This window comes from Pezoporus occidentalis, unplaced genomic scaffold (genome assembly GCF_034315485.1).
Source record: "Pezoporus occidentalis ecotype Australia unplaced genomic scaffold, CSIRO_AGI_Poc_V1 ctg19, whole genome shotgun sequence".
Lineage (NCBI taxonomy): Eukaryota > Metazoa > Chordata > Aves > Psittaciformes > Psittacidae > Pezoporus > Pezoporus occidentalis.
Genome location: NW_026913748.1, coordinates 6,892,216 through 6,909,818, shown reverse-complemented (window position 1 = coordinate 6,909,818; position 17,603 = coordinate 6,892,216). Strand labels below are relative to the sequence as shown.

The window sequence follows — 17,603 nt, the reverse complement described above, 5'->3', positions numbered from 1 at the left end:
AGCAGAAGCCATCAAATTTGAAAGTAACCAAGATCTACATTTATGAAAAGACTGATATTTCATTACAGTGAGGAGGGCTATGGAGTTAAAAAAATCTGTCCTTTCAATAACCTTTAGCCTTAAAAGACACAGTATACCTATACGCTATATTTCAGCTTTCCTATTGGATTCTGTGTGATTCATTTCAAGATTAACAGCACTTCCAAGGTCAATTTATTTCCAATTATTTAAACGTGATGTCTGTACTGTTCAGTAATTACAAATGGATTATTTTTCACATTTCAGTCTACTGCAACTGGACTTTTTACAAGTTAAATGTCAAAATCTAACCATATGTAATTAAACATATATAATAATGTATTTTACATTTGATAATTAAAAAGGACAAAACAGTCGTAACAAGATACTGTTGCTTTCATTTTCACTGTGCACCCAGAAAAAGACATTTTAAAGGAAAAAAAAATCTAAACTTACAGAGTTAAAAATGGGACTGGTGCAGATGCACTTGTTCAGCTCTGCCCCAGGCAGTAAATCCTACAGACATGGAGTGCCCCCTGTGGGAATTTAGCTTATTTAATTTCACACGAAGTAATTATAGGAGGTGCTTTGGTACCATTGCTGCAATCACATGGTAGCCTGATATACCAGGTGGCCCACAGACCTTATCGTCCAATTCAGTATGATGCAGAGTTTGTGCTGGGCCTAGAAAATCATACCTTGCAGATGATACTTATTACTGCTTAATAGCAATGACAACAAATACAAAGTGCTTTCAAACTACAGAGACAACTGTTTATACATGTAGAACATACGCATCCTTCTGCAATCACTTTTCCTCTGGAGAACTTCTGATAAACCATAGGCATAAACCATAATTTCCTCTAATGAAAAAGAAAACCCCAAGCCCTTTAATTTCCAAGAAGACAATTTCTGATGAGCTGACAAGTTATCACTGGATGGACATTAATACTTTTTTTTTCTGGTCTGTTCACCATGGGTACACATAACCTGAAATATTTTTGTTTAGTTAAACTGTTTGCTGCATTTGAAATTACTTCACACCTCATTTAGGAGCAATTGAAATTACTTTTCTGGCAAACAAACTATGTGCCAATTAATCAGTTTCTTTTGGACTACTTTCAGTTTCAAGCTTATATTCATACCTCCAGACAATACTGCTTTACTGCTGAGAGGATGAACTTTTCAAAAGACAAATAATCCTAGCTTCCACTGACTTCATTTTCACTTGTGAATGTTCGTGTGTGTGTGATTTTTCTTATCTGACAGCCAGAAAATGAACACATGCACTTATCAACCATCTATCAAATATTTTTAAGTCACTTGCATATCATGTAGGAAAACTATAGCAGAGATAAGGATGAACAGTCTTCCTGCATAGCACTGCCTAGGTTGGCATCTTATTTTTAATAGTAGCCTTCATGTAGCTCTCAGCAGGCCTTCCAAGGCCAAGATGAAACAAAGAAGGAATACAATAAACAGCTTCACTAAGCTACACAGGCCTGGTTCGTCTCTGATCACCACCTACACTCTGTATCAAACAGAACACTCTATGTGGAATATACTCATGTAATTAGAGACTACAATGATAAACATTCAAAAGACCACGCATGTAAAGCCACATAAGAAATCAAACAACATTTTCTGACAGCTTGATTTTGAAACATAAGTTACGTTCTAGTATAACAATTCATTTGTCTCTAATAGCCTTGATTATTTTTTAAAGAAGAAAGAGGATAGTAAATTATTCCCGGACAAGCAATAATCTTTCCTTTGTGTGCCAGCAGGATGAAGGATTCAACTCTGAAGCGCCAACTACGTTATGTAAGTCTGCATCCCTTGAATTATAGGGCTAGCAGCAATTGCAATTAGCAAGAGAAGGCATAATTCAGGAAAGGGCTGTTGGACAGCTTTCCAGGTCTGAAAGAACAGATTGAGAAATGCTCCAACTGGGACTTTTCAACCCCAAAGCAGATGACTAGGAAGAACCTTCTGACCATAAAAAAAGGCCTGCCTAATGAAAAAAAAGCAACCAAAAACCAAACCAATCTCTTCTCTACATGCAGACACTGTGTCTGTTCCCCTTCCCTGTAAGCACAGTGTCCGCTGCTACAGTTTTGGAGCTCGGCCCCAGATTAGCCTGTTTGTGCTCAGTTATTTTCACACACTGCCAAAATTTGCTGACAACACCAGGAGAAAAAAAAAAGGAAAGGAAAACCGGTGATTTTCAACAGTTTATAACTCAGCTCAGCCTAAGCAGGTTTTTATGGGACAAAGAACAGAGATTTCTCTGTAGACAGCACTTTATTCCTGCCTAATTTAAAAGATTTGCTGTGAATGATGGAAACATTAGAACTTCTTAAAGAAAACATAACAAAACAAAAATCCTAGCAGTTCACTGGTATTTTTTTACAGTAGATCAGGTCTGGTGATATAAATAGAGAGACCATTATTTACCTCTCTTATAATTATTTGCAACACAGGTGTTTGTTTTTTTTTTTTTTTAAGAAAATGAAAATATTAGACTTAAAGGAAGAGGCTTCAAAATACATAGTATTTCTTTAAGGAGTGAAATTTCTTCCTTGGAATAATTCACGCTTGGGCTATTCTAGTGCCACAGTATTCCCTAAGGAGTGTGAAATGATCTCGGAGTTACAGAGTCAGTAGTAAACACAAGTTCTACTCTAAGAAACAGTATTTTAAATATATATTTTCACTACCGTAATATCTAACAACTTCCTATTAAAACCCAGAGGTAACTTTCTGGAGTCCTCTTGTTGCTTTAACACTTTCTTTCAGTCCATATCTAGAATCAACTAAAGCAGCATTTCCTAAGCTATTTTTCTTTTATGTTCCCCTGCCCCATTTAGCTGACTGCAGGGCTCAGGCTGTTAAACTTGCACCTCTATCAAATCTCAAATTTAATCAGTACTGCTTTTGAGTACCTCTAACTTTTCCCAGTGAAGCATGCCCTAAAACTTGGGAAACAATATAGCTCTACTGTATCTTTGAACAGTATGTGTGCAACAGCTATTGTTTCCATTAAGGACACCAAAACTAGCTAACTCCTTCACAAAATTGATCACTTGTTCAATTACTCTTATTTTTGAGTTAAACATTAGAAACTTTTTGCAAAACTAGGAAACAGATGACAAGAGTGCTTTTCATAAAAGGAATAGGCTGGGAAAGTAGGGAAACACAGAATATACTGGAATTTCTGTATATAAATACAAGATATTTAATTGACAGGGAGTCCTCAGCAGAGACTTGTTTGCAACACAACCTCATGGTGAGGGTGAGTTTTTAAAGTTTGGATGCCTTTGGCAGTTTTATAGAACTTTAAGACACACCAGCTATAACTAAACCACGCTCAACTAGTTAACTATACAAATGTAATGCTTTTTCCATCTTTCTCTCCATGTGCTGACAGCATTACCATTCTCTCCAGTGTTCTTCCTCCAGAGGTACAATGGATCTACCAGTTTATGCAGTCCTGATACTACATTTCAGTACAACAGCTTTCCAACAATAACTTACTTAGCTAAGAGAGGTCATCGCTTAGAAAAAGAGAGTAGTTATATTAAAGGCTCTAGAGCTACACAATTCAAATTAATTTCAGGATATACTGTACACTACGTGTATATTTTAATGAGAAGGTTTGGCAGAGCAGTTTGGCAAAAGAAAGTTCTGCCAAGTGACTGGATATGGGACATATCCCCAGTTGTTTTGGATTCCCACATCACCTTAAGAGGTATTCTTCCCATCCCCCAACACACCAATTCTCAAGGCAGTCAAATTTATAGCTCAATAAAATTTTTTATTAAAAATAAAAAGTGTGGCTTCTAAGTACTTCAGTCTTCCAACATCCTTATGCCAGGTCTAGATCAGACTGTTGTAGCTGAATATAAAGATGGGGAGGCTTGGCCCACTTTATACAAGCCCTCCTAAGTTAAAGTTTCAAGATCTAAGCCATCTCTCTTTCCATTCTGTAACAGCTGTTTTTCTATCCTTTCATTAAGAAAAGGAAAAGGAAAAGGAAAAGGAAAGGAAAGGAAAGGAAAGGAAAGGAAAGGAAAGGAAAGGAAAGGAAAGGAAAGGAAAGGAAAGGAAAGGAAAGGAAAGGAAAGGAAGAGGGAAAGGTAAGGAGAAGGGAAAGGAAAGGAGAGGAGAGGAAAGGAAAGGAATGGAAAGGAAAAAGGAAAGGAAAGGAAAGGAAAGGAAAGGAAAGGAAAGAAAGAAGAAAGGAAAGGAAAGAAAGGAAAGAAAGGAAAGGAAAGAAAGGAAGAAAGAAAGGAAAGAAAGAAGAGAAGAAGAAGAAGAAGAGAAGAGAGAAGAGAAGAGAAGAAGAAGAGAAGAAGAAGAGAAGAGAAGAGAAGAGGAGAAGAGAGAAGAGAAGAAAAGAGGAAAGGAAAGGAAAGGAAAGGAAAGGAAAGGAAAGGAAAGGAAAGGAAAGGAAAGGAAAGGAAAGGAGAAAGGAAAGGGGAAAAGGAAAGGAAAGGAAAGAAAGGAAAGGAAAGGAAAGAAAAGAAAGAAAAGAAAAGAAAAGAAAAGAAAAGAAAAGAAAATAAAAGAAAAGAAAAGAAAAGAAAAGAAAAGAAAAGAAAAGAAAAGAAAAGAAAAGAAAAGAGAAAAGAAAAGGAAAAGGAGACCAGTGCAGAAAAGTTAAATAAATAAATAATGGTTCACAAAACCACAGTGGAGGAACCACTGCTGGTCCTGCCAATAAAAATGTTCCTTCTCTTCAGGGCTGGCTAAACAACTGAAAGTGTTTCTAATGAACTGCTGGCAGCACTATCCATCATTGCACTAAATAGATTCATGTCTCCCTAAACTAAGGATAACTATTTATCTGTAACGCATAGTCAGAAATTAGGAAGTATTTAAGCCTTGGAAGTCTAATTCCTCATCTCTCCCCGCTCCTCAAAGCTTGGTTTTATTCACGCTTCCTGATGTAAAGATGATGAGAGAAGTCCAACCAGATAGCTGCAGTCTGATTTCAGCATTACAACCACCTGACATTATGTTTATCTCTTCCCTCTTTCTTTTTTTGTCATTTGTTACACTGACTTGTGTCTTACCTTAAATTATCAGCTACTCAAAGCAAGATGGTACATTCATAAGACACACAAAATATCTGAGTTCCAATAACTGTTTAGGATGTCTGAAGATGCTATTGTGCAAATAATAGTAGGCTACTGCACACAATTAAAAGGAAGAAATGTTTTTGAGCTGTATCAGAAGTGTGAAAATCAGGTAGAAAATCACTGGTCAGAAGTCACTTCTGAAGGTTCAACTGATTACATAGATGCTGTCTACAGAGACATATTCATGAAGTGGCTGTCTTTAGAACACCAGCGATCAGAGGAGAATTCAGAGCTATCAGTAAAACATGCCTACAAATAATGAAAAGAAACACTTACTTCATTTCCAGAACTTCTTCCAAATGTTTCCTTCTTTCAGCTCGTAGGTTGGTCAAGTGGGTTTCCTTCTCAGCCAAAGACTGTTGCGTAGAGGACAATTTTGCTTTCATAGACTCCAGCTCCTGCTTCACCTTCTCCATGGCCATCATCAGCTCTTCTACCTAAAACATTTTTTGGGAAGACAGGAGTAGAGAAAAATAGTGTAATGTGATCAGCTGGAACTCACTGAATGTCACAACTAAATTGGAACACAAAGACTACCAATGCATGCATGCTGCATAATGCTTCTGTAGACTGGAAGTATCATCTACTGCTGTAGACAGTATGTCTACACTTGACTGAAGCAACATCAGTCTGTGAATTAGCAGTCTGGTCACTGGAACGTTACCATTACAGTACCAAATTACAACTCTTCAACTCTTCAGTATTTCTATTTTAGAAAATGTACCACAAGGGTAAACAGATGTTCCGTATATATTAAAATTAGCCCACAAAAATGCTAGGTATTATACAGAATACACTGATAATATAGCAGAATAATAGAAAATTTCTCTGGAAATTATGCCTAAAAGGAAACTACATATGCACTTTGAGAATGAAAGAGTTTCTGAACACAAGGTTCCCATGAAGATGTAAGTAAGGCTACTTCCCTCAAGATATCTGCTGAACAATGCTTGCATGCATGTTTTGGGATATAGCAATATAAAAGACATTCAAAGAATTGCTGATAGCACACAAGGCCAGCAGAACAATGCTTATACCTTTGGCACGTGGGAAGGGTTCAGAATTCACATGATTGTAAATTCTAGCACATATATTACACAGATTAACACAGTCTTATTTTATTTTGCACTTGCAGCAGGTTCTGCCTCAGCTAAATTTTATCACTAATTATCATGCAAAAGCACAAAATGCTCAAGTAACATAGAAAAGCCTCTGGATATTCTTTTAACAGTTTTACAATAATGCTCGATGGATCTTCTTTTTCTATCACAACCAAGTGTTCATAAACAATTTTATAATGTGCTTTGAATGGGAGAAACTCAGATGCTACCGGTGCACACAATCAAAAATTTGTATAAATTTAGTATGATGACAGAGCACTGCATACCATTCATATCCCTGCTTAACAGTCAAGTTATGCTCCATCCTGGAAATGAATTACTGAAATTATATTAAGCTCAATTTTTACTTATATGTTTTCACAAAGGGAGTTAGACACATCAGTCGCTATACAGGTGTTGGAGATGCAAGGTATGGAACATAACACCCCTTGCTTGAATAAATCCTGTACTCCTAAAGGCAGAGTTGATGATTCAGGACAAACACAGATAACAAAACTGGTTTTCATCCTCAACTAGTGACAGAGCAACAACCATTGCCATTCTGAATTAGCAAGTTTATAAAAAAACTAGCATAGACATTGTGCAGTATTTATTGTGGAAAGGCTATCTGCTTCCACTCAAATGCAGCTGACAAGCAGTATTCTTCTTATGCCCAGCAAATTAAGGAAAATTTTAAATATGTAGTTATCAAAAGCTATTCAAAATGTACCCAAGAGTTCAACCAGTAACCAACAGATGGAGGAGAATTTCAGTGTCACATAGTCCAAACTGGCTAGCATGCACATAATAACCAAAATTTTCCTGCCTTATTATTGTTTAGTGAAGAAAACAAGATCAGAAACTCTGCCATTTTTTAAAGCAAAGAGAAAACTCCATAAAATGAAACAGAAAAATATATTAGAAAAGAATACAAAGAAAATCTGCAGAAACAATAAAGAGCAAAAATACTACAAGGATGGAAACTAATACTTAGAAAGACAAAAACAGAACATGCTGGGGAAGTGAAGGTGTATTAGTGTATCAGCTTCTAGTCTATCAGCTTCCACTTCCTCTGGGTGGATCAGAATGACCTACATAAACATTTTCCTTTTTTAATAAAGAAGAAAAGAGTCATGCCGACTACAAAAGCCTCTCCTTGTAACAGAAAATAACCTCAAATAAACAAGCCCCCAGCCAACTGTAACAATCAAAACGGTCCGTGTCAATCTGTCTGTTGCCAAGATAAAACAATCTTTGAAGCAATGTTTTTTCCATACTGAGGTTTGAAAGATCTCTGACATCCTTCATTCCATTCCCAGTCATCTAGGTTTGTGATGCTAACAGTGAAGGACTGGTTTACTTGATGCAGATCTGTAGCACAGCAATTCTGTGCTCTTAAAAAGACACAACGAGGCTAGAGGCCGGTATCTAAACCAAGGGTCCTGATGCTAGATGGCAAGGTCTAACTCTGCAGGAGTACTTTGTAGTAGTGGTTATTGCAGGTACTTAATCTTTTTCTCATCACTTAGTTTGCTAATTCTTTTAATTCTGAGGTTACATTCTGTATTTTTGCAGGTTAACAGAAAACTGATCTAACAGTGTATAAAGAAATGGTTGGAATGCAAGTAGCTTTTAAACTGTGCCAAAACTCAGTTTACAGAACGGCTATTACCTCCCATCCTCTCCTGCAAGTACCATTTGTCATGCGATTTGCTAAATAAAAAATACACCAAAATAGTGATGATTGTATTCACAACAAAGACTTCCTTGTTCAGATCCATCAAGTTATAGGTATTCCATGGGACCATTTCAATTAAACTGCTGCAAAACAAAACATTTTATTTGGCAGCTTAGGCAGCTTACGAATCTTAGTGCAGACCTGTCTGCATATGTCCCAGTAAGCAGTCCTGTGAGAAATAGTACAGGACTATTCACTGGAAGTAAACTGCTTGCAAAGCACATCCAGTGTAGCCTATACAAAAAGGTTCAAATCCACCCTTGACTTTTTTTGTCCTGAGAGCAGCTAATTATATAATAAAGAAAAGGGATTTGCCAAGAACCAGAGTTCTTGCACTCTGAGACATTTCCAGAGACATGCTGTTGACATTTTCAATTTAACTACAGATAAGCTTCTGCCCTATCAATTGTAACTAGAAAGTTTCCATTTCAGAAGGCGCAGAGAGTGCACTCTTGCTCCTCCTTTCTCTCTGCTCAAATGATACTATATAAAGCAGAGCATATCTTTGACTATCTATGACTTACCCATGATTCAGTTCTCTGTAGACTGGCCTGAAAGGTCTCTATGTATTCTGAGCAGGATGTATCTGCAGAGAACTTAAATGGAGACTATTTTTTCATTGGTTTCAGGCCTCAAGTGACCTGACCAGGTGACAGCTTATCTTTAAGGAAGAATATGAAGCTGAATGAAGTTTCCATTAGAGGAGAGAGCTCCTGAGAGATCGAACAAACTATGTGTAGAAGGGCAAACTATGTCAATTACATCAGCATGCTATTCACAGCACCAGAAAAGGAAAATGTCAACATAGGACATTTTTTTTTACATAGTATTACATCTCCTTAGAGAGAATGAAAGCAAGGTGGAGAGAAAAAGCAATACAACAGAAGTTTATCTACCCTATCAATGACAGCTTGTAAAGAAATAGCAGAAAGGATATAATACCAAAAAAATTACCTTTTCATTACGCTATCTACTATCTTAACCCCCTTGCTTTACAAACTCTAATTTCAGGCTCCTTTGAAGCAACTGTAAATAAGCAAATAGGCTTTTGCACTGACATCCACTTAACACATTACCTCCAAGTATGCCGTGTTTCCAGTATGCTTTCCAGTCCACTGGGTAACGTGAGACCAAGGACCTCCAAAGACCTTGGTCAAGTTCCTCAAAGTCAGTAAAACTGAGAAAGGGATTAAATATGGAAAATATTCATGAGAATGGAAATCCTACCAACCTCTGTACTAGCTCTTGGAAAGATTATTGACTATTAGGATCACAAGCTCAAATTCACACCTCTTATGCGAGGAGAACCAGTGCACTACTGAAAATATCAGAGACACAGCAGATATTTCAGGCAAGGAAGAAGGCTACATCAACTGATGTGGTTGGTGGTAGTTGCCTCTGAAAATCAGAGCCCAAAGATCAATCCAGACAGACACGCTAACTAAAGGAGCCTCAGGATCCTCAAATGCTTCAGTGTGTTTAAATTACAATGCAATGGCAGCTACTTTTTTCTTCCCACTGTGAACTTCTTCCTCAGTGATAAAGGATCACCTGAAGAGAACTTTCCTACTGCATAGAGAATTGAAAAAAAGGTCTTCCCTCTCAGGAAATCAGTTCTGGAACTTGATTTTCTGCTTGCACCTTTTCAGAGAACCAGGGCAAGTTTGTGTCATCATCCAAGCAACAAATGCATCATGAATGCTGCTAATATGATGTAATTCACCACAGCGTTACTGTGCCAGTATAAAAAGACAATGGAAAAAGGCATCAATATAGAAAAAAAAAAAAAGAGCAAAATGTTATGCACTTGAAAAAAACACTTGCAGAGGCAGGGGATCTGTTCTGAAATGGTGACCCATGCAATCCATGTTTATACGCTATGTGCATATCAAGAACAAGAACAAGGAAAAGGGTAAAGAACACCCTTTACAGACATGGCAAACGAAAACTTTTCAGTCTCAAGTAACAGTATATGAAGGCATTTACAGTTTGAATGTATAGGACTAGCTTAAATAGTATTAAGGATAGCAAATCACTGGTACACTATATGAAAAACACTTTATGTTAATGTTAGATAAGGCTTTTCCCCATGTATAGATTAACAAACTTTGCACTTCTCTGTCTTACTAACAGGATATGGTTGGCTTTCTGGGCTGCAAACACACATTACCAGCTCATGTCTGGTTTTTCATCACAAAAATCCCCAAGTCCTTCTCCACAGGTCTGCTCTCAATCCGTTCTTCTGTCTGTACTGATACGGGTATTTATTGCCTTGAATGAGATACAGGACCTTGCACTTGGTTTCTTAAACTTCAAGAGGTTTTTCACTTATTCAGCTAGTTTCAACCATCCAGATGGTCCAAAGAATCTGTTAGTCTTATTTTTCCTCCCTTGATCTTTTCTTTTGTTTGATCAAGCACAAAAGACTGCACATCAGTCCATAATTAGAAGTCTCAATGGGCATGACAAAGGGACTTGACTATTGCTTTAAGAACCCTAATGCTAAACTGAAGATACAGTACTTTAGGCGCAGTGATACATGGGAAACTCACAGCTTAATGTTTAATTACGTGCCTGAAAACCGACATATTTTTATGCTTCTGATTGAAGGAAAGAAACTGTATCTTTCAGTATACATACACTCACAATGGACTATGGGGTAGCTGTTCATATTCATTATTGTCTCAGGCAGAATACAAATGCTGAAATTTTAGAGAATACAGATACAAATACCAACACAAAGAATTCACTTTCCATCATCACTGTATAAATGAATCACTAGAAATCTTATATTCAAAACCACCTCAGCAGGCTAACTTGTGTATTTAAAATTATTAGCTTTCTAAACATAGACCTTTCTTGCATAAACATGAAATCAGCATTACAAGACAAAATGTACTAGAAATCTGTACGTTTGCCCAAAATGAAGTAGGCCAGCAAAACAACGCCTCGCAATTACAAGTCAGTAGTAAAAAACACTACAAGGACCGAAAAAAAATTAGAATCTAACATTACTCAAAGTTTCTCCACTCACTGTCTCAGAGGAAAGTCTCCTCCTTTCCCACAGCTCTTGTTGAGTTTTTGAACTGTTTTCATTTTGCTGTGTACATTACTGAAATGAAAAAAGGGACTGCAAATTTCTTCATTATCTTATACTTAGTTGAACTGATTAGACTGCAGGGCGGAGAGAAGGGAAAGAAATAGACATGAAAAGCAAGACAAAGACAAGAGTTCTGGCTCCATACAAACTTGTTTGGATCCCAGAAAAATTTCCCAGAACAGATGTTAAGACATGGAAAAAGCACAGGCCAGGCTTGGGACTTAAGCATGTAATTTAACTGCCTCAAGTAACATATTACAGGGAGAAAGCATTGAGTCTGACATAACTTGGATTGCCAGCAGGACCAGATGGTTTACTTAAATCACAAGCTAATAAACCTTTACACAAAATAAGAGGGAAATGAATTATGGTTTCATCATAGCCCCATTTTCGTTAAAGCAGTAGGGTGGCTTTAGGTACTCTTAAAGGCTCTATCCAAGACACTTAACTAAATTCCTGGCTATTCTGAATTAAAGAAACAACTTCCAAATTCTTATAGATACTGGGAAAGCTGTTAGGCATAGCTTTTTGAAAGCTAAATATATCAGAGGAAAATGAGAGAAATAAGTAAGCAGTGACAAGAAAAATCTCTTCTCCCCCCGACAAAATTAAAATGCAATTTCTGATTTGTAAGGTAAGGACAGCCCTCAACTAGGAGAACAGCTGAAAGCTCTGCCACACTGACAGCAGAAGGGCATGAAGCAGAATGTCTCTGCCCTACCACACAGGCTGGAGCTCTGGCTCCAATTCAAGCCCCTCTTATTCACAACCAGTGCATGAGTATACATATGCCTGTAGGGGTACAGAGGATTGCATCACGGCTGCTGGTTTCTCCACTATGACAATGCGACCACCACTAATCCTTTTGAAGCAGATATATAAGGCATTAAGATCCTTTACCTTAATTTTTATTCTGTAATTGCTGGCACTCTAAAGATACACTAAGGTGAACAGATGTTCACCTAAAAAGAGCATTCTTCCCTACACTATACATATCAACCTATATTACTGCCTCACTTGTTCTGTGTGGTCACTGTTAAAAAACATTGCCACAGGATCCTATGCAGACAAGTGAAAAACTTTCTTTCTTCAGAAGCTGGAATTCCTTAGCCGAAGATCCAATCTAAAGACGCTTGGAAATAAACATAGCAGAATATCGTGCAACAATTAAGATGTTTCTATACATCACATTTACCTTCATCTCAAAGTGGATGCCAGATTTATAGCACATCTTTTGCCAAGGTCAACCATGGACAGCATCAGAGGGCTCTGTTAGACTGCACACATAGGAGTTCTATTTTGTTTGCAACAGAGGGGAGTTAGTGTCTGGTGGATTATCGGTTTTCCAGAGAAAAGGCAAGATTTTTCAGATAATGTGTAATATGCAGCAGTACTTTTAGGGATGAATTCTGTGTTTGTTTACATTAGTGTGTAAAGACTTAAGTCTTTGTGCCTCTGTTTTTCAGGTTGTTACGATATTGCACATTCAGCATCCCTGTTAAAATACAGTGTTTTAGTGGCTTAAAAGAACTGGTGTTACTGTCCTATTCTTACATTATTATATGGGAAAAAGGAGAGGAGAAAGAGAACAAAAGACTATGGTCTGAAAAGCTGCAAGATACTGTAGTTGAATGCAAATTTTCTTATCACTGTGAAAGTGAGATACTTAGCTGATGGCTCTTATTTTCATGAGTTGGCCTCTCAACAAAATCTTTCATTATAAAAAAAGCACCTGATAATGAAGAGAAGTTAATACTCCATATTGATCCTTATTCTCTGTCCACTGATAGATCTAGGCAATGAAGAGCACTAAAATTAGACTGATCAGATACCTGACATTATTATGTTACTCCTACAGAAGCCACAGAAATAGAAATATGTAAGTCTTTGTCAAGGATTATGTTACTTGAGTAGGAATCAAAAGTGCTTTTTGCTTATACTTGGAGAGCACTGAGCTCTGTATGAAGGAGGAGGAATCAAAATTCACAGATGTTTGGAAAAGAGAAAACTACTGAGCCGCCAGACTTCAGGACTGATTAAGTCACAGCTGTGTCCTGTTAGGATGTTGGAGGTAGATTTGACAGTTCTATCTCCTAAGCAAGGGCCATACGCCATATAAATAAGCAACAGCCTACTGCTGGGACAAGAGCTCTTGAAAAAGAAGCAGTAATTGTCTCTGCTTAACAGATACAAAATATTTGAGTCAGGCCTGGTAAAAAATGTAAATATAATCCTGATTTCTACTTACAACAGAAACCTGATGTAGTCTCTGTTATCTGAAGACTATAACAAGTTACAATTTTATTTCTGCATTTCCCTCAAGTGGCACAATTGTCCTACAAAATATTTTCATTATGTTTTTTAACGCTTGCAACCATACCAAAGAAGGCTGTCCTGCTTTATGTTACACGGATCTGTAAACTTAGGAAGCTGTCTTGTGTTTATTTCCTGTGGCTAGCAATGAATCTCTCCAGCCCCTCGGGAACACAGCAGCAACCACTAAGGATAATAAACAACCTTCCAAAAACCTAGATTTTTATCACTTTTAAATAGCTCTACAGAAGCAGAGAGACTAGAATACAGCACATCCTGCACAGTTTTGTACATACTCATTCAGCATAATGTCTTACATCCAAACAGAATTCTCTAGAATTGTGGTTAATTCACGATACTCCAGTCACAACTCTAGAAATGGACATCTTCAAAATAATGTGACCTTTCTTAGGGTACATCTGCTCTGTGATTGCTGCTAAGGTAGCAGTAGCAATTGGCCCAAAGGAAGCCTTTCAGCTCAGACTAATTGTCCAAGGATTTCGGGAGGTTTCCAGAAGCCTTCTGTAGATCATGCCGATCTCCATTTTGCTGGATTTCAGTTTCAGGTTAACTAGGATAGGTCACCATGGTAGACAGTTTAGACATAACTGAACAAAATTCAAAGTAAATACTTAACTGCTGCGCTACACAGCATAGCTTGTCAATTTATATAGCAAAGACTGATTTTTGATTTTACAAGGAGAAAAATTCTGGGATGACGTATTACCTCACTACAAGTAGTGAAAAAATGGTACGCTCAACTTTAACACTCTTTTCCCAGAAGACATTAAGGATCATGAACACAAATACATGAAAGCACTGTTATTATGTGAAAGCATATGCATTGCCACATGAAGGTTAAACATGTGGCTACCTGAAGAAGTACAGTCTCATTGGCAAGCTCAGCAAAGTTTCCCCCTCTACTAACTTGAGGAAGCAAATCTTAAGCATTGTAGTTAACAGAAAGCAAATAGCAGAACCTAACCACAGTAACTAGACAGTAATCCCACTGTACCAAGCCAGGGAACTCAGGCTAAAATTCAGTGAAGGGTTTGAAGGAATCTGATGGTAAACAGCAGTATAGCAAAGTCCAAAAGCTTTTGTTTAAGTAGGAAATGTTTCAAAAGAAGAGGCATCCTCAATTTAATGAACCTGAAGTTTGTTACTCTTCTGTGTTTCTCTGTAGAGGTCTGGAAAGAAATACACTTTATTTTCTTGCATTTCACAGATTTAGGGAAATAAAATGATAATGTCAGAAAAAGAGCATGTATTTTAAATTTACAAACCTAATCCATAAGACCAATGAACTTTTCTAATACTCTACATATTATTGTATCCACTTGCATCTAAGATCACAGTTAAAGAATACAACTGGAAAATGCAACAGAAATTCTAAATTAACAAATTGTAACACAAATATTTGCTTGAGTCCTTACAATTCCAAGCAAGCATTAATGTGACCAAATATGCAAGACTTTGATTTTCTCTTGAGCCACAACAAATAAAATACTGTCTAGAGGTAAGTATGTGAGAACATTATGGAACAGGTAGAGAGATGCTAGGATAGAACTTTGTCAGGAATACTTGACTATTATAAAAGGCATCATGTGAAATCAGTATTTATCTATTAAACAGTAAAAACGGATAAAATCCAGACAAAAAGATAACACTTGCACCAAATTTCTATATATCAGTTTCCACCAGTGTTTCTCATCTCATTAAACGTAAAGGTGACTTACACGGTGAAATGCTTCATGTATATTTTGAACAGAAGTTAATTGTCCTTTCAGTGTCCCAAATTCTCCTAAAAGTCATCAAATATTGCGCACTTTGCAATCTTAAAGGAGTGCAATGAATTAAACAGAAACAAAGTCACCATCCCTGGCGGCATTTAAAATACATGTAGATGTGGTGCTTACAGACATAGTTTAGTGGTGGACTTGGCAGTGCTAAGTTTATGGTTGGAGTGGATGACCATAAAGCTCTTTTCCAACTTAAACTGTTCTATGATTCTAAAATATTTAGAAGTTTTCCCCCTATAATGTTACAAAAAGATCTGTCTCAGATTTTTCTGGGCATGATTTCTTCTCCTCTGTTACAGTTCTTAAGAAGTACATTACTGAACACAAAAGGAATTACATACCGTCCCATGTAAGGAGTGTGACACAACACGAATCTGTATTTTTAAAGGAAGAAGCTACATAATCTATTTAAATACCTTGGTAGAAGTAGTAACTTTAGGGAGAAGCAGTGGTTCTAAAAATGTCTCCTAGCATATTCATTGACAAAGACACGGTACACAGTCGATTTTACCCAAAGTGCCAAAGTGCAATCTCTAACTGATGGAAAAGAATCAGACAAAAGAATTAAAAATAAAGAAATTGCTTAAACACAATGGCGAGACTACATTTCAGGCTGACAACTGACTTAAAAAGCCCTTTAGAAAAATTATCAGTAAAAGAAATTAAAATGTGAGGCTTTAGTAAAGATTTTTTTCTTAATATGAATTAAATACACAAGTAACTTTGCACATGAATGTATATACATACACTCAAAATCAGTTTGGCAGACTTCTATAGAAAGGAGCTGTGTAGAAAATATTCAAGAGAAGTTCAGCCAAAGACAATGTAAACTGCTTAGAAAAACCAGTGGGAAGCAATAAGGCTCAAGCACCTCCACCCCCAAACCATACTTTGGATTAATGCCTTGATCTCCAATCACTTGATTTATCAAACTTCTCATAAGGAGATACAGAAGAGGCAAAACCATTAATTAAAGGAAAACTGTCCAGCATCTATTACAGAGCAGTCAGAATTCTGATATTTCTGTGGTGCTCAGAAAACACCCTATAGGTAACTCATTCATGAGAAATTCCACTTTATATTTTCCATTTGCAGAGACTGGTAGGAAATAACTTAATGTGTGAGAATTTGTGCTCTGAAATAATTCCAAAATTTAACATGTTTTAGAAAATATTTTAGAACTATTTCAGTAACAGTATGCTCAGTAAAAAAGGTATGTGTTTTAATTTAGTTTGAATTTTTAGAAGGTACTTGATAGGATAGGGTCTGATATAGAGTATTTCTGTTTTAAATGTAGCTTCTATTCTCACAAGAAAATGTAATCTAAGTAATATATGCTAGAAAGTTAAAACAGGACAAGAATGATGGTCTGATGGAAGTACAAATGAGGGGTTTCATTAAAAAAATTAGGTAGAATTTATCTAAGTAATTTATAGGTAAGACAGAAAAAGCTCTTGGAGGCTGCACTCTACATTCAAACCTTTGCAGTCCTTGTACTTGCTACAGAAATCCTGGTGAATAGAAGACAGGGAAAAAGGAGACATCTGTGAAGGAGGTCCTAGTTGAATCATTAACCTATTTCATATTTATTTTTACTAAATAAGCAGATATGAATTCTGAAGTAGATGTATGTGACAGAGAATTTCAGGAGTCTTGTTATCAACATATTTTACATGTAATATGTACCTGAAAGAATATTAAATCCTGCAGAAATAACTTACAGAGACAGTGGAAGAAAGCAATTAGCATAAGAAAATACATTCAAACAATAGATTACCATTACAGTATTCAGTCTTCTATTTTTCCCAAAAAAGCAAAGCAGAGAAACCCGCCCTTTGCAAGGTAAAAAGATATAGTGTATGAACACAGATGTAGCTATTTATAGGTCTACATACTTAAAATTTCACTTAAAATTTCCCATTGAGAGCCATAAATGCAAAAAAATTGATGGAAGGTGTCAAGATCAGACGGCTAAGTTGGAAATTTCAGTTTAAGTAACTACTTTAAGGAAGAAAGGAATGAACTAGTAACGGCCAGTATTTCATGTGTTTATTTGCCATAACATTATAGGGTAAGGAGTTAGATGGCAGCAGGAGTTGATATTCATGCGAGAACAGAGCTGCACTATTATCAGCAGAAATATTATTTAAATTTCTAAAACCTGCTGCTTTTCAAATTTGAAGGAAATAAACAAAGATAGAGAAACATACGTTGCAGTCAGGCAGGGCACCATCTCACTCATAGAAATAGCAGCCTATTGTAAAAGCCACAATAACAGTTTCTGGAAAAAATATTTTTAGTAATAATACTAAGCAATTCCTGCCTCCACTTCTCAGTCCTGCCCTCATAGTTCAGTGTTCCCTTAGATGTTCCTCAAGTTCTGCCTGG

General features: G+C 36.7%; 1 protein-coding gene across 11 annotated transcripts in view; it reads right to left on the bottom strand.

Moving 5' to 3' along the window:
* The window catches only part of ERC1 (ELKS/RAB6-interacting/CAST family member 1), a 296,380-nt gene that overhangs the window by 101,336 nt on the left and 177,441 nt on the right, over window positions 1-17,603 (bottom strand). For all 11 annotated transcript variants that reach the window (XM_062616671.1, XM_062616673.1, XM_062616663.1 and 8 more), the window contains one exon: window positions 5,439-5,599. In XM_062616671.1, coding sequence (XP_062472655.1) covers window positions 5,439-5,599 — 161 coding nt within the window. The remainder of the gene's footprint in view (window positions 1-5,438; window positions 5,600-17,603) is intronic.